The sequence below is a fragment of the Leopardus geoffroyi genome, chromosome C2, assembly GCF_018350155.1.
Source record: "Leopardus geoffroyi isolate Oge1 chromosome C2, O.geoffroyi_Oge1_pat1.0, whole genome shotgun sequence".
Lineage (NCBI taxonomy): Eukaryota > Metazoa > Chordata > Mammalia > Carnivora > Felidae > Leopardus > Leopardus geoffroyi.
This window is the reverse complement of record NC_059333.1, coordinates 156,741,852-156,769,801: the sequence shown is the minus strand read 5'-3', so window position 1 is coordinate 156,769,801 and position 27,950 is coordinate 156,741,852. Positions and strand designations below refer to the sequence as shown.

The window sequence follows — 27,950 nt, the reverse complement described above, 5'->3', positions numbered from 1 at the left end:
TCTTTTGGTGATGTCTGTGTCGTGCACATTTTTATATTCACAAAGCTGAATTTATTAATCTGTTTAGGTCTCCTGAATTTTCAGAAAGGCATTGCCAATGTCAAATTATGAAGAAATTCTCCTGTGTTTCCTATTAGAACTTCTATAGTTCCAATTTTTACATTTAAATACTTTATCTTTTTTTTAAAACTTTTGCCCATTTTTAAAAATGTTTATTTGTGAGAGACAGAGAGAGAGAGAGAGAGACAGAAAGAAAGGCAGAGAGAGAAGAAGAGAGCAGACCAAGCAGGCTTTGCACTCTCAGCCCAGAGACCAACGTGGGATTTGTATACCACGAACCAGAAGATCATGACCTAAGCCAAAATCAACCTCAACCAACTGAGCCACCCAAGCGCTCCTAAATATAGGAATCTATATTCCTATCTTTTGGAATCTATATTCCAATCTTTTGGAAGTTTAACCACGTATGGTGTGACATAAGAATCAAAGCTTAATTTTTCTCCCCCAGAGGGCAGTCCATTTGGTTGACTCCTTAAATAAGAAATTTAATGTATCCCTCATTTGATTTAAAAAGCCATCTTTAATATAGGCTAAATTCCATCCCCCCGCCCCCCCTTTTTTTTTTTGAGAGAGAGAGGGATAGAGCCCCAAGCAGGAGCTTGCTTGGGATTCTCTCTCTCCTCCCTCTCTCTGCCCTTCTCCCCCTCTTGTACTCGATCTCAAAATAAATAAACATTTTTTTAAGTGGGGTTTTTCCAGATAAACATAGAGGAAGGGAGGGGAAAATAAGATAAAAAGAGAGGGAGGCAAACCATAAAAGACTCTTGAATACAGAGAACAAACTGAAGGTTGCTGGAGGAATTTTGAGTGGGCTAAATGGGTCATAGGCATTAAGAGGGGCGCTTGTTGGGATGAGCACTGGATGTTATATGTAAGTGACGAATCACTAAATCCTATATATTTCAGATATATAATATGTATCTTAATTAGGAGTTTTTCATGCTCTTTCAAAATGCGGGTCTGTTTTTCCCTCACATCTTCTAACTAATGGTTATTTGCAAACGTAAGTGTAATTGAGTTTTATGTATTAGTGCTTTCACCTATTAACTCAATTATCTTGTGGCTCACAATATTTTTTCTGGTGATTCCCTTAAGTTTTCCAGTTATTCAATACTATCATTACAACTAGAGATACTTTGTCTTTTCCTTTCCAATTTAAAAAATAAACTTTATATTTCACAACAGTACTAGGTTTATAAAAAATCGTGTACAGAGGGATCCCATATACCCTACTTGCAATTTCCCTTATTATTCATATCTTACAGTAGCATGGTATATTATGTTTAATGAACCGATATTGATAAATTATTATTAACTAATGCTTATACTTTATGCAGATTTCCTAAGTTTTTAGCTGATGTTCTTTTCCATTCCAGAACTAGTTACATCTAGTTGTCTTATCTCTTTAGGCTCCTCTTGGCTGTGACAATTTCTTAGACTTTCCTTGTTTTTGATGATGCTCAGCTTTGAAGGGTACTGATCAGGTATTTTGGAGAATTTTCCTCTTTTCCAATTTTTAGACCACGAATTTCTTTCTCTTATAGCCATGGAGGTAGTGCATCCAGTGCGATGTTTCGTAGAAGGGACAGCCGGCTTCCTTCTCTTCTTTGGTTTTCAGCTGGAATACCTCTGGACTGCCCCAGTACGCATTTTGAGCTGAGGTAGATATATTTGATGATGGTAATAGAATATTATATTCCTACGCTTGTATAGTCTTCCTATCCTGATTATAGTCAATATTATTTTTCTCAGTGTCTACCTTTGAATCGTTAAGCATGTTTTGTGTGTATGTGTGTGTGTGCATGGGGCGGGGGGAGGGTGGCGGGGAGGGTGTGGTATTTTGCAGGCTGCCTGTTTCCACAACCCAGCGACTCCCTTCTTGTTTCCGCCCCTGACCTTTGGAAATTTGGCAGTTCTGCTTCCTCTGCTTCTCCGAACCAAACTGGCACCAGGAGGGTTTCTGCCTCAAGTCCTGTCCATATCCACAGCTCCCGCCCTCAGGACTCGCATGTCTGCCGGCCATCTGAGGTCTGTCCCGCTGCCCCTCTGACTGCCCTCCTCTTTACTTGCTCCCACATAATTCTTGCCCGACGGTGGCCGCGTTTAGTAGCCCTCAGTGTGAAACCTGAAAAGTCTGTCTCTCTCTAAGTTTGGTTGAAAATGGAGTTTGCTTCTGAATTCATTGTTCTTGCTGTTGTTTTATGGCTTCCTAGAGACGACGAGAATGCAGACTTCTGCAACCACGCTCATAGCAAAAGTCTTAACGAAGTAATTTTTGGCCCAAAGAACACCCACTGATTTCTGGAACCAGGAGACAATTCAATCAGTCTTTGAACTCTGTCACACGCAGTTTTATTAGAAACATAGGGGGGATTTTGGAGAGAGGACAGCCGAACTTTGCGTAGTGAAATAGAAACTTGAATTGCCAATATAGAGAGCTTAATGAAGAGATAAGGAAATTCACTCATTCATTAGAAAATAATGGAACGACTGCTTTGTGCGAGGCATTGTGCTAGGCAGTTGGGTGGGGGTTACTGTTGCTGGAGTTAGTCTGATTCATGATTAGAATGTTGTGTTGCCTTAACCTCAGTTTCTTGGGGTAATAAAACCCAACCTTATCTACTTTGCGAAGATGCTGAATTGAGTTTCGATATATGAAACCACCTGGTGGGTTTCGGCTTTTCTGCCAGGGGAATTTGGAGCCGTTATAAACGCTTAAGGAGTAAAGTGTTGTGAACACAAAAGTGGGTGGAGCTTGTGTGTGGTTCACCTGAGCCCAGGAAGTCACTGACCGGTACAGAATAGAGGATGTCAGGTGGCTGTAGCACAGCCAAGGATAAAGATGGTCCGTGACCTTGACAGAGAGTAGTGTACAGGGAGATGCCTCGGGGACTGAGGCAGCACACGAATAACGGGAGCGAAGGTGCAACTGACAAAAGGAAGCGGAAGCGAAGCGGAAGCGTAGGGACCAAGAGTCAGGCGGGGCCTGTGGCCAGAGGCTGATGAACGAAGGACGTCCCTGAGGCAAAGATTAGGCCTTCTCATTTCCCCACACCCGGGGGCAATTTTCATTCGTATTAGGGGCCCATTTGCCCCCATTTGATGCCAAAGTCCTGCTCTGAGACAGGGGTTCCTGAAAACAGACTCTGAGATTCGCATACAGGGGCTTTCGTGGGGAGTCGACTTGGGAACAACACCTATGAGGGCATGAAGGAAGCAAGCCTGGACAGCAGGACAAACTGAACTGCAACGTGGTTGCATCAGAGGCCCCGGCCGGCCTTGCGGGGGGCTCTGGAATGGGAGAGGCCGCTCAGAGTCCTCCCACGTTGAAGCAGGAGCGCGAGCATTTGCTTCTGCGCGTTATCCAGTAGGAGGAGGGTAGGAGCTGCTCCAGGGAGGACGGTCCTGAGAGGAGACTGGCTCAGAGCTGCCGGCTGTCAATGCTCCTGGCAGCTGGTGTGGCGAGTGCGTCAGTCCCGGACGGGGCCGTGTGGACGGGGGCCGTGTGGACGGCACACCACGGCACCCGCTAGGCCCCTCAAGCCCAGCGGGAGGCAGCTCAAGACCGCTGCCCCTCAGGGCCCCACTTTCCCTTCGGTATCGTCTTCCCTTCTCTGCTGCTGTCCCCCACACCCCCCTACGTGGTCTCTACAAAAACTCCACAAACCTCTCAGCACTCCCTGATCATGGAGTGCCCGTAACCCCACCTACCTTTCATCGGCCTAGAATGTCCTTCCTCACGTCTTTTTTTTTTTTTTTTTTAATGTTTGTTTTCAAGAGAGAGATTCAGAGCATGCGTGGGGGAGGGGCTGAGAGAGAGGGAGACACAGAGACCGAAGCGGGCTCCAGGCTCCGAGCCATCAGCACGGAGCCCGACGCGGGGCTCGAACTCACCGACAGGAGATCGTGACCTGAGCCGCAGTCGGACGCTTAACTGACGAAGCCACCCACGTGCCCTTCCTTCCTCCCTTCTGTTTGTGGAAATCGTGCTCCTTCCGCAGGCCCACTTCACCGGCTCGTTGTGTTGTGAACTTTGAAATTGAATCCATTTCTCCTTCCCCTAAGGTCCCAAAACGTTCTGTTGTGTGTGTCCGGCCTGCGTTACGGTTGATCTGACGTCTGTCCCTCTAGCAGATTAGAAACCCCACGAGCGCAGGACTTCCTCCTTTATCCTGGTCCCCTCCCCATAACCTAGCATCCTGCCTGGCGCAAAACAGACACCCGCCACGTCGGACTTAATGGCGTCAGATGCTCCAAACTGTTATGAGGGTTTCTCGAGGAGAACCTCCCCGAAGGTCTGAAGAGCCTTTGCCAACGCCCTGTGTTTCCCCTTCTTGTTGGAAGAAGGACAAATGTATTTGTTCGGTAGGATCCGAGCGCCTGCTCTAGGTCACGTATGACAGAGCGGTTGCCTGTTGTTCTTGCCGTGGGGGTAAAATTCACACAGTATAAAGCTAATCTTTCAAAAGCACGCGGCTCAGCGGCCGTCAGTACGGCCCCGGGGCTGTGCCGCCACCACGTCTGTGGTGTGACGTCCCAAAACGTCACCCTGTTTCTGTCGTCCCCGCGCAAACGGCACCGAGCCCGCTCCCCGGAAGCTGGGCGTGTTGCAACGAGGAAGGGACGGGCTCCGGCGGGGAGAACGTGTAGCTGGACTCACCTTTGTGTTCCTGCCTTTGCGCAGCAGTCGTGCTGGCTTGTTTGTCGTGTTTCTGTCCCCGGAACGGGAAGAAACTTTCTTTGTGGTGTTCCGAGAGGGGCCCGTGTGAGTTCGAGTGTCACCAGGGGTTCCAAATCCCCCATCCCGAGGGGATACTCCCCAGCCTTGGGCCCGGGGAAGGAAGGCCTGACGGACTCGGGCCCACGGGTGACCGCGAGCTCGGGAGGAGGGATGGCAGCGGGGGGTCGACCGCACCCCACCCTGTCTGCCCCCGTGCGCGTGGAGGAGTCGAGGGGCAGCGAAGCCCCTGTGACCGGCCTGTCCTCCGGTGCCCTAAAATTTGATGAAACGAATACCGTCACAAGCTGTACCAGGAAATACTCCTCCTCTTTCTCTCTGGAATGCACTCGCTTCACAGAGGAAAGGAAACTGAGGCCGAGAGGAAAGGAATGCGCTCAGGCTCACAGGGGAACACAGGGCTGGATTCGCAGGCCGCCGTCACCCGGCGGAGGGAGGTCTCCTGGGGACGCTGCCCAGGACGTGGGCCGCCTCTCGCCGCTGTCCACCCCCGCACCCCAGTGCCCCCTTCCTCACCCTGCGTGTGCGCATGTGGTGGCTCCCCCCGCCGGGCCGGTCCTCCACACCCACGGCAGCATGGGTCCCCACCCCCATCAGGAAACGCAACACAAACCGGCTCCGGAGAAAAGGCTCTGGCCGACTATGTACAACTTTATTTTATCTTTCGTCTATAAAGGCAACATCGACTTACCCCCTTTAAGATCCCTGTTTTAAAAACACACTTTTTGGAAATGCACCCTTTATACAGGTAGAGCATGTAACAAGGTGTGAACTTACAGAAGCATTTGCAACCGGTGACTCGGTGAATAGTTTGCAAGACAGGTTTTTGTTTTGCAAGGGACTGTAGGTCTCTCCCAACTTGATTAAAGTCTTAATTCTGATTAAGTCTGTAAGAACAGAGATTTAACTTAACGGTGTCAAACGATTAACTACATGATTACAATGACTTGTGAGAAATGACTCAGTGAAATTTTGAATCGTCCAAAAGTTAAGAAGGAGGCCGGTATTTTAAAAGAGAGGATGACGTTTTTCACAACTTCGTAGATGCTTGACACTCCTCTTTTTTTTTTTTTTTTTTAATTTTTTTTTCCACGTTTTTATTTATTTTTGGGACAGAGAGAGACAGAGCATGAACGGGGGAGGGGCAGAGAGAGAGGGAGACACAGAATCGGAAACAGGCTCCAGGCTCTGAGCCATCAGCCCAGAGCCCGACGCGGGGCTCGAACTCCCGGACCGCGAGATCATGACCTGAGCTGAAGTCGGACGCTTAACCGACTGCGCCACCCAGGCGCCCCTTGACACTCCTCTTTATGCCACATCAGTAATAGCTTTTAGTTGCTTATTCTTGCCTCCCTTGACTGCAGGCACTTCACTGTCATACTTTATCAGCCCTTGTTATTTTTAGTTTCGAAGGCTCTGTTTGTAAACAAGTAAAAGCCCCCAAACGCCAGTATCTGCACCTATGTATCATGTGAAATCCGGATATCATCTGTTACCACAAACACAAAACGTGCCCACAAGCATATGAAAGTATGTTTGAATTTCCACAACTATGTTTGGATTTTTTAATGCCTTGTATTTCACGTTTGGACATCAGACCTTGCTAATGCCTTTGCACCACATCCTCACACTTGGAACCAGCATCGAAAGTTTGGCTTCCATGAACAAATAATCCTTTAAGATAAAAGAATCAAGATAGAGGTTCATTACTTCACTCTCTGTTTCTGCAGACACCCGGCTCCAGGGGATCTACCAACCTTCAGCTATATTATTAGAAAAACTCTAGGACAGCGTGTCAAAGTTTTCTATATTGTTCCACAAAAGCTAGAAAGTAATTAAAGGGCCCATTTTTCATAGCAAGAAGGAGCGATAGACTCCACCATTCAGTTCTGCGCGGGTCCCCCTAGACAGCTCCATCAGTGCAAGTTAGAGGGGAACGAATGGTCCTTCCCGCACAGTGTTATGTGTAACCTCGTTGAGATGCGGGTCAGAATCCTGCTTCTGCTTACTCAGCCCTGCAGGCAAGCCTGGGGGGGCGGGGATGCGGGGGCCCGGGTGTGCTCTCGCCCCCCACGCTCGCAGATGGCAAGAGGAGGAGCTGACGGTGGGGTGAGAGGCCCACGCGCGGCAGTGGATGGAAGTCCTCCCGCCACTGGCTCAGGAACCCTTGCTATAATACAAGTTTAAGCTCTTCCTTCGGGAGGCTTCGATCCGACTCGTGCCCCTTCGTTGCTCACAGAGCATCGTGGAGGTCGTGGTCCCCGGTGGACTGCGTGTAGGACGAGCTGGGAGTGTCGGGCGAGTAGAGCTGGAGGATCCTGCAGTATTGGCAGGGCACGAAGGGGCCCCGGCAGGTCTTGAAGAGCTGTACGAGGTACTTGCGGAATTTCTCCCCGAGGAAGAAGTAGACGACCGGGTTGAGGCAGCAGTGAACGAAAGCCAGGGTCTCCGTGGCCTGAACGGCATAGTCCAGGTGTCTCTCGAAGGCGCAATCCTGAAGGACCTCCAGCTCCACCAGGGTCTCCAGGAAGAGCACCACGTTGTAAGGTGCCCAGAAACCCAGGAAGAGGGCCACCACGGCGAAGACCATCCTCACCGCCTTGCTTTTCTTCTCGTTTTTGCAGTGCTGCAGGGTCCTGATGATCATGGAGTAGCAGAACAGCATGGTGCCCAAGGGGATCACCAACCCCAGAATGTTGATCTCCAGGGAGCTCAGCACCTTCCACGTCGTGGAGTTGAGAGAGTACTTGGTTTTGCAGTAGGTGTGGTTGCGCTCCGTGTAACAGGTGCTGAATAAGAAGCCTGGAAGAGAGGCCAGCACGGCCACGGACCACGTGGCCAAGCTGGTGATGACCCCGTAAGTCAAGGTCCTCGCTCTCAAGGAAAACACCGCGTGCACTATCGCCAGGTATCTGTCGATGCTCATGAGCATGACGAAGAAGATGCCACTGTAAAAGCCCACCAAGTACATCCAGGAAATAATCTTGCAGAGACCCAGTCCAAAAACCCACTGGTCTGCAGCATAGTAGCCCCAGAAAGGGAGGGAGAACACGAAGAGCAGGTCTGAGATGGCGAGGTTGAGCAGGTACACGTCAGTCATGGACTTGAGCCTCTTGTACTTGAACAAGACCAAAACTACCACAGAATTGCCCAGGAGACCGAACAGAAAGACCAAGGAGTAGAGAGGGGGCAGGAAGAGCCCCCCGAACGCCTTGACGCCTTCTTTGGTGCAAGGCTTGGGGATGTTTTCATAGAGATAGTAATTGTGATAGATGCTTTCATCCATGGTGGTGTCTGCTGTGTCCGTGGGGTTCATTTTCAAATCTCCAGGCTCCTCGACGCAGGTCTGAGCCCAACCAGAAGCTAATGAGGGAAGAGCAGACGCGATCTCTGTAGAAACAAAAGCAAATCGAAAAGGTGCTGACTACAGAGCATAGCGCTGAGTATTGTGCCCCGGCTCATGACACCCCCTTCCCAGCCTTCCCAAGTTGAAGGGCTCTGTTCCTCGCAGGGCAGTGCAGCCAAATAAAACAATCCTGCTGTTTGGAGTTAGCAGATTCCAAGTCCTAGCTCTGTCACTCCCCCTCCTGCTCTGGGGGCGGGGGGGGGGGGGGGCTTGAATCCCCACGCTTGTACATGGGGACAGTAAAACCTCCTTCTCAAGGAGGCGTTTTCAAGGATGCATTTCGAAACGATAGTCTGGGGTTACTGAATCATCTGCAGGACAGTTGAGATTCCCAACAGCCCCACATCCATGGCCGTCTTAGTGACTTAAAAGCAAAACAAAAACAAAACAGAAAGATTGAAAATCTGCGCGTGTTTCCCCTTCACATTAGAACTCCAAAAATTCAGTAATTGCTTAGGTAATCATTGGGCTAGAAGGGTGGCTCGGATTTTATATAAAAATTCCAATTCCTCCTGCAAGCTTGACATACATTTCGAAGCGTGCTCCCTGGTATTGTGCATTTAATCCCACTCCCCTGCTCCTGCCCGCCCCCCACCACACTCCCAACAAAGTCGGGTGCTCTAAGCCAAGCAAGCGTACTGAGCCACGGTGCAGGTGCCTCACGAAAGCTTCAGAGAGGTTAAGCGACTTCTGAAGGCCACACAGTTGCATGCAGAGCTCGTTCTTTGGTCCCCAGATCCCAGTGACGTGCTGGCACACCATGTCCGGGGAGGTCAGGAGGGGGCTCTGACTTCTGGTGCTTGCTGGCGTCTCTCGTGCAAACACTTGCCCCGGGGCGAAACCCCAGCCACCAACGGCCTCGGCCTCGCGAAATTCCCGAATCTCTAACAGCCTTTACCAGCCCCTGGGAGTTGGTGCAAGTCGGCTCTGGGACGCGCTCCCAAGTCCCACGCCATCCTAGAACACCATCTTCGATGGGAACGCGCCTGGCTTCCCGGGCCTGGTGGCGAGCTGCTCCCGGGCCAGTCGGACGCTAACGCAGCAGATGCGTGTAGAAGGCCCCGCGAATGCGGGAGCACTCAGGTAATTGCACTGTACTCAGACGGCAACGTGAGGCGGTCTTTTCGTCAACGCTGCACGCAAAAAATCAGTCCCGCGCACTGAATCCTAGCACAGTGGGAATCAGCCTGACAGATCTCGAGAAGGCACATCATGGCCAGAAATGAAATCTCTCCGCTTCCCCAAACACCCTCCTTTCCTATGCGAATTGGCAGGTGAAGAGGTTGAGACCTTCTTAAAGTTACATGCGTGCTCACATGCGGATCAGAGCAATTTAGGGATGACGGGCTTTCTGACTCAAGGCTATTCCTCTTCCTTTTTTTTTTTTTGTAAAGATTTTATTTTTTTTTAAGTCATCTCTACACCCAATGTGGGGCTCGGAACTCCCAACCCTGAGATCAAGAGTCACACGCTCTACGGACTGAGCGAGCCAGGCACCCCCTCTTGCCTCCTTAATGGCCCCCAATATTCCTGATCACAGCCCTTTCACATTGTTCAGTAACTCACATCTACTCCCTACCTTTTTCACCACCCTTACCACCACACACCCAGACACTCCAACCATATTTGGTTTCTCAAGAGAGGGATTTGAGTTTACTTCTGCAAACAGATGCAGAGGCATCTGAAGGATCTTGGAGAAAGTGTTGTACGATGACTATCAATCCTAGTTCGATAAATGACAATCCCGGTCTCTCTCCACCACTTTACCAGTGAAAACGGAAGGAATAGAAGAGGCTGAGGAGTTGGGAAATTGCCAGGAGAACAAGACAAGTAAACACAGCTGGTAGATGTTGGGGATTATTCCGTCAGCCTCATTTGATTTGTTGGTGTTTCTTGACCTGGGAGTCCTGACAGAAGCAAGCAGCAGAAAAAACTGTGTGTTTGATAAAAATTATCTGTGTCTTCTGAGCGTGTGGATTCGGGCCAGAGGTGTGCAGGGAGAGAGCCCCGCATATGTAAGTGCCCATCAGGCGAGGGCTTGGGGGTGTAAGTAGATGGGATGTGAGCTCTGAGCTGAGAGCCAGCAGCGAGCCCCAGGATGCCCGGGAAGCCCGAGTTGGAGGCACCGGGTGAGCGGCTGGCCCCCTCTCAGCACTTCCAAAGTCCACACAGCCTTCTAGAAAGCAGTGCGCGGCCTGAGGCCCCAGGAACGGCCCCGTCCCCACTTACCTTGCTTGTCCGACAGTGGTTCTGGGCAAGGTCCGTGAATCAGTGCCAGGCTTGTGCGAGAAGCTGAGCGCTAAGAAGGATGCCTTTGAAGGCGCGTGGCTTCCTGTGAGTGTGAGCTCTGTCCCTCAACCATCTATAACGAGTTCAAGTGGGTTTTTTTTTTTTCTGATAGAAGTGAGAAGCAGAAAGTGAGTGACTCGTAGTCACTTCCCCAAACTGAAAGCTAGGAAGATTTGCTGTCTGCTAGATCAAAGAGGAAAATGAAGTCAGTTTTCTTTTAAAAGAGAAACGTTGTTATGTTTTTAAAAGTGTAGTCGTTGGATTTTTAATGTAAAGAATTTCCTTGCGTAGAAATGATCTTTATGTTCTGGATCGGTGAGCTGTTTGTTATTTGCCCGTGGTGGGTGTGCGATGGCAAAGCGGCCGTGATGTGCCGATCCTCAAACAGGTGGGATCTGAGGGGGTCGGGGTGGGGGGAGGCCAGATCCATGCAAGAAGGGTCATCAGAGAAACATGTATCCAGATGCCTGTGTCTCAGAGAGAGGGCTTTAGTCAACCCCGCTCAATAACTTGTGTAGAGTGAGGGCCAACATAGCTTCAAGCCCCCTTTGCAGAAGGAGGACCCCTCCCCAGGCCCCTCCACCTAGAAATCGAGGAGCTTCCACAGACAGTGATGTCGGCAGAGTCCCTCTGGGTTTGTGTAGCAGTCACAGCTGAGGGGCTGACATCAGTCCTAAGTCTTTTGAGTATCATATCCTCAGCTTCTGCCAGCTTCCAGTGCTTTCCCTCTGTATGTCTACAGTTGCTTAACCCTTAGGTCTGGCTTAAAAGAGCCACAATGTCAGGGCCCCTGGGTGGCTCAGTCGATTAAGTGACTGACCTCGGCTCAGGTCATGATCTCACAACTTGTGGGGCCAAGCCCTGCGTCGGGCTCTGTGCTGACAGCTCAGAATCTGGAGCCTGGATTCTGTGTCTCCCTCTCTCTCTCTACCCCTCCCCCACTCATGCTGTGGGTGGCTCAGTCGGTTAAGCATCCGACTTTGGCTCAGGTCATGATCTCACCGTTTCCAAGTTCGAGCCCCATGTCAGGCTCTGTGCTGACAGAGCCTGGAGCCTGCTTTCAGATTCTGTGTCTCCCTCTCTCTCTGCCTCTCCCCCACTTGTGCTCTGTCTCTCTCTCCCTCTCAAAAATCAAACATTAAAAAATTTTTTTAATTAAAAAAAAAGCCACAATGTCATTTTTCCTAAGGAATTTGCATGAATAGGAACTAAAATATTGAGCCAGAACACTGTTTTATTGCCCTTTCATTATTACCCCTCCTAAAGAGTCTTTTCAGATATTTTTTTTCCTAATCATCTCCCCATGAAATTTTAATACCACAGCCCAACTACATATCGTTATGTAGTATGTGTACATCAATGCTTTATATATAAAAAGAGTAAGCTTATTTTCATCCCCAAGAACCAATTTTTGCATCCTTGAGGGCAATACTGCCTTTACTAAGAATGCATGAGTTAGCCAGTGGTTTCCCAGGGGTTCTTTGCCCCCAGGGCACCTGGCCAGTATCTGGAGACATCTTCTCTGGGGATCGGAGGAGTTTTTCCTGGCTCCTAACAAGAAGAGGCCAGGAACCCTGCTGAAATCCTACACGGCGTAGGACAGCCCTCCACAGCGAAGCTCTCCTGCCCACAATGCCAACAGTGCCGAGGCTGAGAGAGCGGAGCGAGGGCAGCATCCCCGGACCCTGAGAGAGAGCACCGATCCGTGGCCGAATTGGGGAACTCTGGGCTTGAGTTCAGGTGAAACACGGTTCCTTACTGGCGCACTTTTTGGGGGCTTTCCAAGGCCAATCTTGTGAACTCTGGAAGCAGATAAAGTACAAAACAAACAAACAAAAAAAAAAAACAGTCCCTAACCTATTTGATGGGTGAGTCTATGCCCACTATATAGGGTAACTTGTAGAATAAACACAGTTTTGGGTCCCGTCACCCTCTTTCTCTTCAGCGGTTTGCTGGTGGACGCCTTGTGGCAGAGATTACGGGTGTTTGCGAAGACCCTAGTGGGCAAGACCGTCACCCTCAAGGTCGGGCCCAGCGACACCACTGAGAATCAAAAACCGAAGTCCGAGACAAGGAGGGCATCCCGCCTGAGCAGCAGCTTCGGGTTTTTGCGAGCAGATGGCTAGAGGATGGCCTCACCCTCTCAGCCTACAGTAGCCAGGAGGGGGCCACCTTGCACTTGGTGCTTCACCTGTGCACCTGTGGCATCCCTGCACCTCCCCTCCGCTGGCTGGCCCTGGCCCGGAAATACAACTGGGGCAAGGTGACCCGCCACAGAGGTTCTGTTCACCTGCACCCCCGCGCTCTCACCTGCCGCAACACCAACAACCTGCACCCCGCGAAGGTCAAAGGAGGGCCCTCCACCGGTCCTTCCTCTGCCGGCAGGGCGGCCTCCTGCCCAGGCCCCAAGGCTCTGGGGCCTCAGGAAAGTTTCCCTTTCATTGACGTGAGCAGCAAAAGCAAAACAAAACCCATAATTTTAGAAATGCGGAGCCAGAGGAAGCTTCTATCACGGAATCACAGGCCCGGAGGGACAAGTCAGAGAGCCCGGGGCGCAGTGTGTGAATTGCGACAGCCCTGGACGAGCCCATCTGAGCACCCTGCCTCCAGGGTCTGGCCCGGGGGAGGAGCGTTGGGGCATCAGGGTCCTAGAACACGTGATGTCTGGAGGTACACATGGTCGTATGCGGTCACGGGCATCATTGGGTCTGCAGAGGCTCCCTTGAAGGCCAGCTGATGATGGGGCGCCTGGGTGGCTCAGTCGGTTGAGCATCCAACTTCAGCTCAGGTCACGATCTCACGGTCCGTGAGTTCGAGCCCCGCGTCGGGCTCTGGGCTGATGGCTCAGAGCCTGGAGCCTGCTTCCGATTCTGTGTCTCCCTCTCTCTCTGCCCCTCCCCCGTTCATGCTCTCTGTCTGTCTCAAAAATAAAATAAACGTTAAAAAAAAAAAAAAGAAAGAAAGAAAGCCAGCTGATGCTCCCCGACTGCACCTGCGTGGTGAGCATGCCAGCCCCGAGCGAGGAACGGCAGCTCCCTGTTGGGCTTGGATCCCAGGGCCGCTACTCGACAGCCATGTGAAGCTCAACCTTCTCATCTGTAAAAAGGGCTGTTACTGCGTGAGGATTGCGAGAGGATTCACGAGCCAATGTTTGTGAAGCACTTTGCACGGCTCCTACGACAGACAGGAACCAGTGGTGAAAATGAGGATAAAAGGCACGGTAACCGCTTTCTCTCATGAGCTGGCTGAGGTTGGCACGTTGCCCGTAGCCACACCTAGGAATCCAGGAGATATTTGGGTCTCGCCTCAGTGGGCCACATTCAGTGTCTGCGTGAGGGTTCGGGCGAAAAGCGGGTTTCAGGTGTGCACGTTGCAGAGGCTGTTGCCCTGGGGGAAGTCGGTCTTCAGGTTTGCAAAGTAATACCATTACTGTCCTGGAGAAGCACGAAGTAGGTTTCCCCTCCAGAAACGGTTTCAGAACTAAACAGTACCCCCACCCCCAAAAGGATCACGTTCTCAGGAAAGCCTGTCTCATAGATGGGGAAGCAGGAACCCAGAGAGGGCGTGCGGGACGCTCAGGGCAGCGCGGCCAGGGACAGCGTCAGGGCTGACACCTATACTCCTGACATTTTCGCGGACACCATCTCCCGCCAGGCCGAATTTCTGAAACCTGACCAGAGAGGCGCAGACCAACAGCACGCACGCAGGGCAAACCCTCCCGCAGGGCAGGGTGGGGTGCAGGCATCCAACGAGAAGGAATCGGTGACACGAGATGACAGCGCCCTCTGGTGTACCAAACCTGACTTCAACCCCAGACACAGGAAAGTATACTCCCCAGGCCAGGCACACCATGCCGACCCACAGGAACCAGCTTATCTGACACTGGACTCGGCTCCCAAGGCCTTCGGGAGGAGCTCCGTGGGACTCAGCTGCAGAGCAGTGGCAGTAAAGCATCGAAGATTCGACGTCAGATCTGCTGCACACTTTTCAAAAGAGAGAAGGCTACCAGGCAGGGCCACATGGGGCGCTGGACCCAGGGATGGTAACAGCAAGCTGGGGCTCTGGGGGGGGCAGCTTATGTTTGACAAGCAGGGTGAGTTAGTTTTCATGGGTCCTCTGCTGATTGGGTAACTTGGATAATTTGGGATCTTGGGCTGTCCTTAGTTGTCTGGTACCCGGTCCCCCGGTGATGAGGGCGTTCAGTGAACAGTGGCCCCAGAGCAGAGGTGCTGAAAAGGGGGTGCCTGCTTAGACAGGGGGACTGGTTGGCCTCTAGCCAGGGCCTCAAAACCGGATCAAGACAGCACTTAAACAAACAAGCTGTTTCACAGGGGAGGTCTGGATACACAGACGAAACTTTGGTAAGGAAAGAGAAAATTGCAAACAATTAAATTACAAAGTGATTTTTTAAAAATTTTTATCCTTATTTTTGAGAGGGACCGAGAGAGAGAGAGAGAGGGAGACAGAGCGTAAGCAGGGGAGGGATAGAGAGAGAGGGAGACACAGAATCCAAAGCAGGCTCCAGACTCTGAGCTGTCAGCACAGAGCCTGACACGGGGCTTGAACTCACAAACCATGAGATCACGACCTGAGCTGAAATCAGATGCTTAACCGACTGAGCCACTCAGGCGCCCCAACTACAAAGTGATTTTTAACGAGATAACTAAAAATCCCTGCACATTTGAAAATTAGAAAACACATTTTCATGTAACCTGGAATATATCATAATGGAAAATAGAAAACACTTGTAATTGAACAATAATAAAATATCACTTATCCAAAATTGTGGTAGGCAGCTGAAGCTGTCCCGAGAGGGAAATTTAGTCTTTAAATATTTACACCAGAAGAGAAGAAAGGATGAAAATTAATGAGAACTGTTCAACTGGAAAAAGAAATAGTAGAAAAAGGAATTGTAGAATAAATTCAAAAATGGTATAAGGAAATAAACAATAAACGTAAGAACAGAAATTAAACAAAATTTGAAAGTAAAATAAAACTCATTACAGTGTTTGAAAACACCAACAAAACTGACAAACCTCTAGGAAGATAGGTAAAGAAAAAAAAGGAAACAATCTTAGAATATAAAGGGAGATATACTGAGATTAGAAGGATAAGAAACATTATGAATGATATTACCACAATAGATTTGAAAACTTAGATAAGATGCATAAATTCCTAGAAAACGTATTTACCAAAATTGGCTCAAAAATAAATGCAAAATCTGACATCTTTTTAAAAATTGAATCAGCACTTTAAATGCTTTAGCACAAAAAAGTAAAAAAAAATATTCAAGACAGATGATTTTACAGGCAAATTCTAGCAAACATGCAAGGTACATATAATTCTACTCTTATGTGTCTCCCCTCGTCCCCCGGAATTACAAAAATAAGACTACTCCTTATTTTATGAAGTTAGCATAACCAAACTGTATGAAAAAATAAAATTACTCAGTTTCACTCATGAATATACTGATGCAAACATCCTATATAAAATACTGACAAACCAAATACACTAAAGTTGAAAAAGTACATAATGGCCAATTTAGTTCATTTCAGAAATGCAAAGTTGGTTTGATATTATAGAACCTATTAATGTAACTCACCACATTAACAGAATAAAAGAGAAAAGCGCTGGCACGGAGCACTGAACGAGAATAATATTCATGATTTGAAACACACACACACAAGCACTAGGACATTAAGAACAAAAGGGAACTTCTTTAAATTGATAAAGGTAGCAATTTATAAATTGTAAATAGCAAAAGCCATTCCTTTTAATTTTTTTTTAAGTTTTTAAACTTATTTTGAGAGAGAGAGAGAGAGCATGAGCAGGGAAGGGGCAGAGAGAGAGAGGGGAGAGAAGAATCCCAAACAGGCTCCCAGCTGTCAGCACAGAGCCCGATGTGGGGCTCAATCCCACGAACTGCGAGATCATGACCCGAGCCAAAACCAACAGTCGGATGCTCAACTGACTGAGCCACCCACGCGTCCCAAAGCCATTCCTTTTAAAATCAGGACCATGACTAGAGTGCCCACCAGCACCAGTTCTATCAGAGCTGGTAGAAAAGGACAAGATTTTAAAATAAAAGATAGAATGATGGGGTGCCTGGGGGGCTCAGTCGGTTGAATGACAGACTCTTGGTCTGGGCTCAGGTCATGATCTCGCAGTTCGTGGGTCCGAGCCCCGTGTCGGACTCTGTGCTGACGGCTCAGTCTGAAGCCTGCTTTGGATTCTGTGTCTCCTTTTCTCTCTGTTCCTCCCCTGCTCACGCTCTGTCTCTCTCTCTCAAAAATAAGTAAAGATTAAAAAATTTTTTTTTAAATAAAACAATGAATTCAACAAACTTGCAGGATACAAAATCAATATACAAAAAAACAGTTGCATTTCTATACACTAACGATGAACAATCTGAAAAAAAGTTAAGAAAACAATTCCATTTACAATAATATTAAAAAGAATAAAATACCTGGAATAAACTTAATCAAGGAGGTGAAAGACTTGTACACTGAAAACTGTAAAGCACTGCTGAAAGAAATTAAAGACGACACAGGTAAACGGAAACTCACCCCATGTTCATGGATTAGAAGACTTAATAATAAGATGTCGAACTACCCAAATCAACCTACAAGGTTAAGGCTATCCCTATCAAAACCCCAAAAGTGTTTTTTGCAGAAAGAGAAAAATCCATCCTAAAATTCATATGGAATCTGAAGGGACCCTGAAACGGTCAAACAACCTTGAAAAAGAAGAACGAAGTTGGAGTTCTCACACTTCCTGATTTAAAAACTTACTATAGGGGCGCCTGGGTGGCTCAGTCGGTTAAGCGTCCGACTTCAGCTCAGGTCACGATCTCGTGGTCCGTGAGTTCGAGCCCCGCGTCGGGCTCTGGGCTCATGGCTCAGAGCCTGGAGCCTGCTTCCGATTCTGTGTCTCCCTCTCTCTCGGCCCCTCCCCCGTTCATGCTCTGTCTCTCTCTGTCTCAAAAATAAACATTAAAAAAAAAAAAAAAACAACTTACTATAAAGCTACAGTAATTGGGGCACCTGGGTGGCTCAGCTGGTTGAATGACAGACTCTTGGTCTGGGCTCAGGTCATTATCTCATGGTTTCTGGGTTTGAGCCCCCCACCCCCTGTCGAGATCCACCCTGACAGTATAGAGCCTGCTTGGGATTCTCTCTCTCCCTCCATCTCTGCTCCTCTCCCTGATCCCTGATCGTGCTGTCTCTCTCAAAATAAATAAACACTTTCTAAACAGATGCAAATAATGTCATACTCCCCAGAAACCCCATGTGTGACCTCAGCCACCCTCACCTGCAAAACCCTAACATAACAAGGTAACTAGAGAAACTACTATGGGTTAAAGCCCAGAGGAGAGCTGTCTTCTTCAAATGCCTGAAGAGCTACTCCATCATCCGAGGTTACAATTCTTCAGGGCACATTCTCTGCATCACCTTCTACCCCACCCACCCAACACATACACAAACCACCAAATCCTGTCTCTGGAATAACCAATTATCTTCTTTCTACCTTTTTTTTTAAGTTGATTTATTTATTTTTGAAAGAGGGTGAGTGCACATGAGGCGGGGAAGGACACAGAGACAGGGAGAGAGAGAAAATCACAAGTAGGCTCCACACTATCAGCACAGAGCCCAACACAAGGCTTGAACTCATGAACCTCGAGATCATGACCTGAGTCGAAGTCGGATGCTCAGCCGAGCCACCCAGGTGCCCCTTTCTACCTTTCGGTCAGTCCTGGCTGAGTTTCTTCCTCCCGAGCTCAATGTTCTATCCCTTCTTTGCTACACACAATTGAGGACACACAATTGAGAAGTATAGACAATGTTAATGTCCCAATTTTATACACGAGGGGGATGATAAGTGAAAGAGAGTAACAGACACACAGTTACTACAGCCTTGGAGAGGCTGACATGAAGAGTCACCTTGAGGAGGGAATGAGAAAAAAAACATCCTATTCCTGCTGTCCCGACAACCCTCGGGGGGGACCCGGGAATCAGGAGGTGGCCGTGGAGACTAGGAAACAGGTTGCTGAGGGCACCGTGCTCTGTTGCTGCCATCTTTTTTGGTCCAGGGGAAAAAGGAGAAACCTTGTCAGAAAATAATGGCATCACGACGACCCCGACAGTGGGGCTTGAACTGCAAAACCCAGGCCTTTCAACAGGGAAAAATGAGACTGTTGAGAAGCAGTGGGAGAAACCCTGGGCCATATTCCTTCAGGGTCCCTCCCTCCTCACTGTTCCCGGATGTCAAACACGGTCTCCCCCATCCCTCAGGAACAATAACCCTTTCCTCACTCTCACCCAGCGTCCTCCAGCCCTGCCATTTCCCTGACACTCCCGCACCAACACCCAGTCCCAGAATCTGCTTAACTATGAGCACCGCGGGGCTACGGTAACGGTTGGGATGTATTACGCCTCCCTGAGTGCCAGAGTCAATGTGGAGAATGAACAATGTGGGATGAAACACCAATGGCTGAGCATTCACCTCATATCCATGTTGCCACCGTGGTTCTCTGGTGCCAGGAGATCTGAGACCATTCCGAGACAAAGAAGTGAAACCTAATATAAAACAAAGTGCATTTTTAATCAAAAAGCATTTTTCAGGGGCGCCTGAGTGGCTCAGTCGGTTAAGCTTCTGACTCCTGACTTCAGCTCAGGTTCATCTCACGGTTCATGAGTTCGAGCCCTGAGTCGGGCTCTGCTGACAGTGCCAAGCCTACTTGGGACTCTCTGTCTCTCCCTCTCTCTCTGGCCCTCCCCTGCCTCTCTCTCTCAAAATAAGTAAATTACTTCTAAAAATACATTTAAAAACCATTTTTCATACATTATTAATGGTACTTCAAAACATTATGTAGAGGCATGCCTGGATGGCAGTCAGTAGACTCTTGATCTGGGGTTGGCGAGTTCGATGTACATTGGATGTAGAGATCACTTAAAAGAAATTAAAATATTTGAAAAAAAGTTATGTAGAAAATAGTAACTTTTGCTTTTTTCTGAAAATATTTAAATTTTAATAACACAAAATGATAGTGAAGTTACTGTCAAGCAAAGATGCATGTTTGTGTGTGTGTGTGTGCATGTGTGTTAGCTTATATGTGTGTGTGCGTGACTGAATACATATACTTTGGGGCACAAAAATGATTACACAATGGCCTGAACTAATAATAAGCAAATACAATGAGAGCTATCCATGGTACAACACTATGTCTTGATCACGAAAGCTCTGCTCCTTCGTACCGTTTTGAAACTGGGCTCATTTCACTTTATGAGACAAGCACACATCATTAGCAGTTTTTTTTTTTAATATGAAATTTATTGTCAAACTGGTTTGCATACAACACCCAGTGCTCATCCCAAAAGGTGCCCTCCTCAATACCCATCACCCACCCTCCCCTCCCTCCCACCCCCCATCAGCCCTCAGTTTGTTCTCAGTTTTTAAGAGTCTCTTATGGTTTGGCTCTCTCCCTCTCTCTCTCTTTTTTTTTTTTTTCCTTTTCTTTCCCCTCCCCCATGGTCTTCTGTTAAGTTTCTCAGGATCCACAGAAGAGTGAAAACATGGTATCTGTCTTTTTCCGTATGGCTTATTTCACTTAGCATCACACTCTCCAGTTCCATCCACGTTGCTACAAAAGGCCATAGTTCGTTCTTTCTCATTGCCACGTAGTACTCCATTGTGTATATAAACCACAATTTCTTTACCGACTCATCAGTGGATGGACATTTAGGCTCTTTCCATAATTTGGCGTTTGTTGAAAGTGCTGCTATAAACATTGGGGTACAAGTGCCCCTGTGCATCAGTACTCCTGTCTCCCTTGGGTAGATTCCTAGCAGTGCCACCATTAGCAGTTCTAAGATGTATTTGAATATCTTGGTTTATTTAAGGAGAAAATGAAAAGGTTCTGTAATCAATAACTGAGTGCTGGAAAAGAATCACTCCTGCATATAATCGAGAAGTAGAACTGGTTGCTCAAGCTACATTGAACAGTCAAGTTTATCAGTGTCAGTCAAGCTACATTAAACATATTTTAACATACAAAACTGATTTTAGAATCATGAAACAAAGAAATGGATTTTCCACTTTGAGTATAACATCATTTGTTCATGAGCAAAATCTGCTCAACAACTAATTTTGCAAGTAAAGGAATAACCATATTAGAGTTATACTGTTAAAACTCGCCTATCTAATATGCTTGTTTTAAAATGCTTCTTTCCTCTAAAAGTTTCTGTTTGACGCTTCTATTGCCTCCAGAGATGACTGTCGCTCCAAACTGTCACATCTTCATCTGCATACTAGGGCCTCTTATGGGTCATGCGCTATGAAGTAATGTAACCAGTTTTCAGTTCAATCTTATTTTCTACCTAACATTTAGATTCAGAAGTTCAAAATGAGTTTGGACGATCCAAAGGATATTACCATTCTTAGATATGTGGGAAATTTACATATGAAAATATATTCCTTCTCAGGAAATTGAGAGTTAAGTTTCAAAATTCTTACATATGAGAGTGCTCAAGATAATCACCAACAATATCATGCCCACACAGCTTATGGTTTAGCAGTGATGGTTTATTATGACAGAGCTTGGAATATTTGGGGAGAATGTCTTACTGTAAGCTAAAACCTAGAAAAATTCACATACTTAGTTTTATGATAAAGGTATTACCCCAGTTGTCACATCATATGGCAGATCTTTATAACCGTTATTGCCCCCAAGCTAAAATGTAATGCTTCATTTCGGCAGTTATTTTAGGGACCACAGCCTAATTGATTATATGCATATATAGCCTTGTCATCACTGAGTTCAGAATTAAAAAGTTAAAATCAGATATAGTATACTCATCTGGAATAAATTGGGGGCACTTGGGTGGCTCAGTCGGTTGAGCACCAGACTTTGGCTCAGGTCATGACCTCACGGTTCCCGAGTTCAAACCCCACATCATGCTCTCTGCTGCCAGTGCAGAGCCTGTATGGGATCCTCTGTCCCCCACCACCACCCCCGCCTCTCTGCCTCTCCCCTGCTCGCTCTCTCTTTCAAAAATAAACATTTAGAAAACAAAACTAAAAAAATAAACTGAAGGGCACCTGGGTAGCTCAACTGGTTAAGTGTCTGACTCTTGATTTTGGCTCAGGTCATCATCTCACAGTTGTGAGATTAAGCCCCACGTTGGGCTCTGCGCTGAGTGCTGAGCATAGAGCCTGCTCGGGATTCTCTCTCTGTCCCTTCCCCCTTGTGATCTCTCTCTCTCTCTCAAAATAAATAAATAAACATTAAAAAAAAATAAACTGAAAGTCATATATGAAAACTAAATAAAATATTGATATTGGGTTGGGCCAATATCTAAGATTCTTTCAAGGAATCCAGTATTTTTGTAATACTACTAAGTTAAATAATTTTAACTATTCTCTATCCAAAAAGTGTACATTGAGGAGGTGCCTGGATGGCTCAGTCAGTTAAGTTTCCAGCTCTTGATATTGGCTCAGGTCATGATCTCACTGTCATGAGATTGAGCCCTGCATTAGGCTCTGTGTGCTGGGCATGGAGTCTGCCTGGGATTCTCTTTCTCCCTCTCTCTCTCTGCCCCTCCCCTGCTTATTCTCTCTCTCTCTCTCAAAATAAACATTTAAAAATAAAAAAATTAAAAAGTGTACAGTGAGGGGCACCTGGCTGGCTCAGTCAGTGCAGCATGTGACTCAATGTCAGGGTTGTGAGTTCGAGTCCCATGCTGGGTGTAGAGATTACTTTAAAATAAAATATTTAAAAAAAATTTTAATGTTTATTTTTGAGAGAAAGAGAGCGTGTGCAGGGGAGAGGCAGAGCGAGCGAGGCGGGCGGGGGAGGGGGGCAGTGGTGGACAGAGGATCCAAAGCAAGCTCTGCACTGACAGCTGAAAGCTTGATGTGGGGCTTGAACTCATGAACCGCGAGACCATGACCTGAGCTGAAGTTGAATGTGTCACTGACTGAGCCATGCAGGTGTCCCTAAAACAATTTTTTTTAATTTGTTTTAATGGTTATTTAGTTTTGAGAGAGAGAGAGGGCAAGAGAGAGTGGGGGAGGGGCAGAGAGAGAGAGGGAGACACAGAATCTGAAGTAGGTTCCAGGCTCCGCGCTGTCAGCACAGAGCCCAACTCGGGGCTTGAGCTCACGAACTGTGAGATCATGACCTGAGCTGAAGTCAGAGGCTTAACTGACTAAGCCACCCAGGCGCCCCCGAAACAAAATTTTTTTTAATGTGTACAGTGAACTATCACAGATGTGATGACGATGCCAGTGGTTTTCCCTGCCAATGCTTTTTTATACCACTAGTGCAAATGTCAACAGAGTAAAAAAGACAAATAACGTTTTTATATTATTACAAAAATAGTTTTGGACTTCCAAGCACACTAAACACATCTCTGGTTCCCCCAGATTTCCACATTGCACACTTTGAAAACTGTAGTATTAGGGTAATGAATTGTGTCAAAAGGTAATACAAGGTATAGTGCGGCATCTTCAAATTAATCCTGGCCACAATTTACAACATTGTAAGTAATCACATGTAATCTTGGGTTAGGCGAAGGCTTCTCAGATATATCACAAAAGCACAAGCAAGAAAAAATAGGTAAATTGGATTTCATAAAAATTACAACTTTTGTGCTTCAAAGGATACCATCATTAAAGTAAAGAAAGCCCACAGAATGGAAAAAAATTGCAATTCATATATTTGATATGGGACTTGTATCCAGAATACAGAAATGCTTATGACTCACTAAGAAGACAAGTAACCAAATTTGAAATGAAGAAAGGAGCTAATGCACATTTCTCCACATAAGAGATGCAAATAGCTAATAAGCACATGAAAAGATGTTCAACATCATTAGCCATTAGAGAATGTAAATCAAAACTGCAATGATTTACAACTTCACATCCACTGGGTTAGTTATAAACAAAAAGACAAATAGTACGAAGTGTTGGCAAGGATGTGAAGAAATTGGAACCTTCCATATATTGCTAGTGGGAAGGTACAATGGTGCAGCCACTTTGGAAAACAGTCTGGCAACTCCCCAAACAAAAAGAGTTACCATACAGTCCAGCAATTCCACTCCTAGGTATACAGCCAGAAAAAGAAAATCATATCCACACAAAAATGTGTATGTGAAAGTTCATAGAAGCATTATTCATGGGCGCCTGGCTGACTCAGTCAGCAGAGCATCTGACACTTGATCTCAGGGTTTTGAGTTCAAGCCCCACACTGGGTGTGGAGCCTGGGAAGGAGGGAAGCCAGGAAGGGAGGGAGGGAGGGAGGGAGGAAGGAAGATCATTCATCATAGCCAAAAAGGTGTAAACAATCTAAAAGTCCATGAAATGATGACTAGATTAAAATGTAGTATATCTACACAATGGAATATTATTCAGCTAATAGGAATAAAATACTAGTACAAATTATGTCATGGATGAGCTTTTAAAACATTATGGTAAGAGAAAAAAGCCAGTCACAAAAGACCAGACATTCCATTTACAGGAGATGTCTACGACAAAACCTATAAAGGCAGAAAGATTAATGGTTGTATATAGGCTTGAGGCAGAAAAGAATGAGAATGGTGAGCAACTGCTAATGGATATGGGGTTTCTTTTGGGGGTGATGAGAATGTTCTAGAATTGTGATGATGGTTACACAACTCCGAATATTCAAGAAACCACAGAACTGTACACTTTAAAAAGGTGAATTTTATAGTATGTGAATTGTATCTAAATGAAACTTAAATATAGGGGCGCCCTGGGTGGCTCAGTTGGTTGAGTGTCCGACTTTGGCTCAGGTCATGATCTGGCCGTCAGTGAGTTCAAGCCCCACATCGGGCTCTGTGCTGACAGCTCAGAGCCTGGAGCCTGCTTTGGACCCTGTGTCTCCCTCTCTCTTTGCCCCTCCCTTTTTCACGCTCTGTTCTCTCAAAATGAATAAACGCTAAAAAATTTTTTTTTAATAAATGAAACTTAAATATATACAAAAGTCAGCACCCTTATTATGACTTTAAGACACAACACAATCTACCCTTAATATTCCAGCCTCATTTCCTACTGTCTCCCCCTTTCTCTCTCCAAACTAGCCTCCGCCTCAAAGACGCCAAGCATGTTCCTATCTCAGGCCTGTTGCATTTGGTGTTTCCTGCTTCAAATATTCTTCTTTCATATTTGTATAATAAAATGTTCATTCCCTTCAAGTTTTTATCAAAAAATTACTTTCCCGATGAGACCTTCCATTGTTAAATTTCAACCCCCTCTTATATAAGATTCTATCAATCTCCGCTCCGATCTTTTCTCCTTGACATTTCTTAATATTTCAAATACTAAATATTCTATTTTCCTACTTATTTTGCATCTCATACTTTTAAAAACACTTTTTATGTTTATTTATTTTTGAGAGAGAGAGAGTGTGAATGGGGGAGAGACACAGAGAAAGGGAGACACAGAATCCCAAGCAGGCTCCAGGCTCTGACAGCAGAGCTTGAACCCACAAACTGAGAGACCGTGACCTGAGCCAAAGTCAGACGAGTCAGACTGAGTCACCCAGGCGCCCACGTCTCATAGTTGTTTTTTTTTTTAAGTTTTTATTAATTTAGAGAGAGAGAGTGCATGTGTGCACAAGCAGGGTGGGGGGCAAAGAGAGAAAGAGAATCCCAAGCAGGCTTCACACTGTCAGCATGGAGCCCCATGAGGGGTTCAAACTTATGGACCATGAGATCATGACCTGAGCTGAAATCAAGAATCAGGCGCTTAGCTGACTGAGCCACCCAGGCAGCCTGTCTCACACTCTTGAATAGAAGCTAAATGAGCACAAAAATTTTTGCCTGATTGTTAAATACCATACATCGAGCACATAGAATAGCATCACACATACAGAACCTCAAACTTGTACGTGGAGTACACATCTTTACCATATAAATGGTTTCTACATAAAGGTATTAGGAAAACACTAAGACTTCAATATTGGGCAAAGTGAAAAAAAAGATAACTCACAGAAAAGGAAATGCAATTAGTAATAAATGATTAGTAATAAATCACGATAGGATAATTTCACTATTCTATCCAGTGGACAAAGTAAAAAGTGGTGGCCTATCATTTTAGCTTACCATATTCACTATATTTTAAATGATAATGAAATCATGCTAATGCTATGTATCAACTGTCCTAAAATGATCCAGTAATCCCATTTCCAGGTATCTTTTCTTAGAAAACAATCCAAAGAGAAACAATTTTATGTGTTTACATGCTCACTGTAGTTTGACGTGGAATGCTAGAACAGTGAAATTCTAACAGTAGTGAAACACTTAAACTGAGGAACAACTGTATTCAGTGATTAAAATTATGCTTCTGGGGCACCTGGCTGGTTCAGTAGTAGAGCACACATCTCCGTCTTTGGGGTTGTAAGTTCGAGCCCCGTGTTGAGTGCAAAGATTAGTCAAAACTAAAAAATCTTTTACAAAATTATGTTTCTGAAGATTATGTGGTAGTAAATGAAAACGTTCATGTACGTAACGAAACAAAGCACACCATAAAGCTGTACTTGGTGATCACACTATATAATTAAACGCTAGCGACTTGATGGAATATCACAGAGCCACAAAGAAGTCGTGATATTGTACAGGGCAATTTGCTAATTTAAAACGTGCCTATGCTTTCAAATATAAATTTCTTCCCAGAAATCCAAGGGGTGACCAATTCTCCTACCTAAAGACTTCACTTTCGTTCACTGATTCAACACCTTATACTGAGCATCTTCTATGTGATTGGCAGTGTGCTGGGCAATGGGATTTAAAGAGGACTATCATCTCAGGATGAGAGTTCAGACGTTAGTGGGGGCGATAAAGAGACGGTGAAATAATACGGTATTCGAAACAGAGGCAGATAGAATCTTGTTCTACAAGAGGAGCTGTTTGTTGGAAGGCACAAAGCCTTCTGAGACCAGCTGCTGTCTGCTGGCTATATGTGCCCGATGAAGAGTGCATAAATAAAGACTTTCGCAAGGAAAAGACAACGGTGAGGCCAGAGGCAAGGAGTGGAGGGAGGCCAGACATCGTCGGGAGACGGTAAAGAGCTTCATGCGGCGGCAGGTACCCACGGCGACCGACAGGCTGAAGTTATCACTGGCCATCAGTATCCTTTTCGGAAATGGAAAGTCCTAATCCAGCCAGGAGATGAAGAGCACGGACAAAACCAGAATTCTGGCGGATGAACTACCGAATGCTTGCTTGGCGGCAAACGCCCTACTGGGCGCACATCTGCTGCCTGCTCCGATGCTCACAATGGCTCCGTGAGGTGGGTTGTCTCACCGTCTCCCGGACGTTGGCAGAGACACCGAGATACAAGCATAACGGCAGCCGCGGCAACATCACGAAGCTGTAAGTGACGGGAGGTCGACGCCCAGGGCCGGAGCTCTGAACTCTCTCTTGCTCACACGGGCTCTGGCCAAGAGGAGTCAGCCCGGCTTAGGGCTCTAGTTGGTGGTCAACTCCCGGCTCCTTGCTGTCCTTTGAGCTCCTGACGGTGTTCTTCTGCCTCCAAGGTCGGTCGGCCTTTTCCTCCAAGAATGCTGCTTCCTGGAACTGAACCCGAACAACTCTTCCAATCAAGGGAGGACAGGAGACCCCAGCCAATCGTCTCTTCGCACCCAGGGGGCCATACATCGGCCAACAGTTTTGCTCACACTCTGAAGAACTAAATAGGCATTATTTTCTAATTATGAACAAATGCGTCAGTGTTTAGTCAAGAAGAGGCCAACGTGGGGCGCCAGGGTGGCTCAGTCGGCTGAGCCACCGACTCGGGCTCAGGTCGTGATCTCAGGGCTGTGGGGTTCGAGCCCCACGTGGAGCTTTGCGCTGTGAGCACAGAGCCTGCTTTGGATTCTGTCTCCATCTCTCTCTGCGCAACCCTTCCTCCCGGCCCCCCGCCAGCTCGCTCTCTCTCAAAAATAAACATTTAAAAAACATTTTTTTAAGAAAAAAAAAAAAAAAAAAGACCAAAGTATTCATCGAAGGGCAAATCCAACCACTGCAAAGGGGATCGATGGCTGATTATTGATCTTAGTCCTCCCAGCCCCGTCCATAAACCCCCCGCGCCACGTGAAACCTGGGCCCCAACAGCCTCGTCCCCACCCCTCGGCCCGCCCCCAGCTACCGTCAGACACTCACCGGTCGGGGGACGGCTCAGGATCACGGGTCAGGGGATGTCTAGGTCCCGAGGCGGACGGGGGGGCCCGGGGAGAGAGGAGGCCGGGTCGCTCAGCGGCGGGCCCCCAGCAGGGCTGTTCTCCCGCCTTCCAGCGCTCCAAGGCCGGTGAGAGCCGCTGCCCAGGGCCCGGGGCCCGCCCCTCCCCGAATCCCGGGGACTCGTCACCCGCCGCTCCCCAGCCCCGTTGCCCGTCAGCAACCCAACGAGCCCGAAAGAGAACATGGCGGCGGTGGGCGG

At 47.2% G+C, this 27,950-nt stretch overlaps 1 protein-coding gene and 1 long non-coding RNA gene across 5 annotated transcripts; one reads left to right on the top strand and one right to left on the bottom strand.

Moving 5' to 3' along the window:
- The first annotated feature begins 1,606 nt into the window (after window positions 1-1,606).
- LOC123575855 lies at window positions 1,607-8,350 on the top strand. Its single transcript, XR_006701038.1, has 2 exons — window positions 1,607-1,721; window positions 7,423-8,350. It is a non-coding gene; the product is annotated as an uncharacterized LOC123575855 (long non-coding RNA).
- CCR4 (C-C motif chemokine receptor 4) lies at window positions 6,350-27,950 on the bottom strand. 4 transcript variants are annotated; one of them, XM_045436701.1, is made up of 4 exons: window positions 27,674-27,946; window positions 18,996-19,069; window positions 10,434-10,673; window positions 6,350-8,188 (listed from the first exon to the last, which is right to left on the bottom strand). In XM_045436701.1, exon 4 carries the CDS (start codon window positions 8,112-8,114, stop codon window positions 7,032-7,034), a length of 1,083 nt encoding a protein of 360 aa, XP_045292657.1. In that variant the 5' UTR covers window positions 8,115-8,188; window positions 10,434-10,673; window positions 18,996-19,069; window positions 27,674-27,946; the 3' UTR covers window positions 6,350-7,031. The 4 variants fall into 4 exon arrangements, with proteins under 4 accessions (XP_045292657.1, XP_045292659.1, XP_045292660.1 ...); XM_045436703.1 differs by lacking the exon at window positions 10,434-10,673 and having other exon boundaries at window positions 27,674-27,950; XM_045436704.1 differs by lacking the exons at window positions 10,434-10,673; window positions 18,996-19,069 and having other exon boundaries at window positions 27,674-27,950.

What these genes read in the sequence shown, in the direction of transcription:
- CCR4 (XM_045436703.1), bottom strand. Translation starts at nt 8,114, where the DNA reads ATGAACCCCACGGACACAGCAGACACCACCATGGATGAAAGCATCTAT.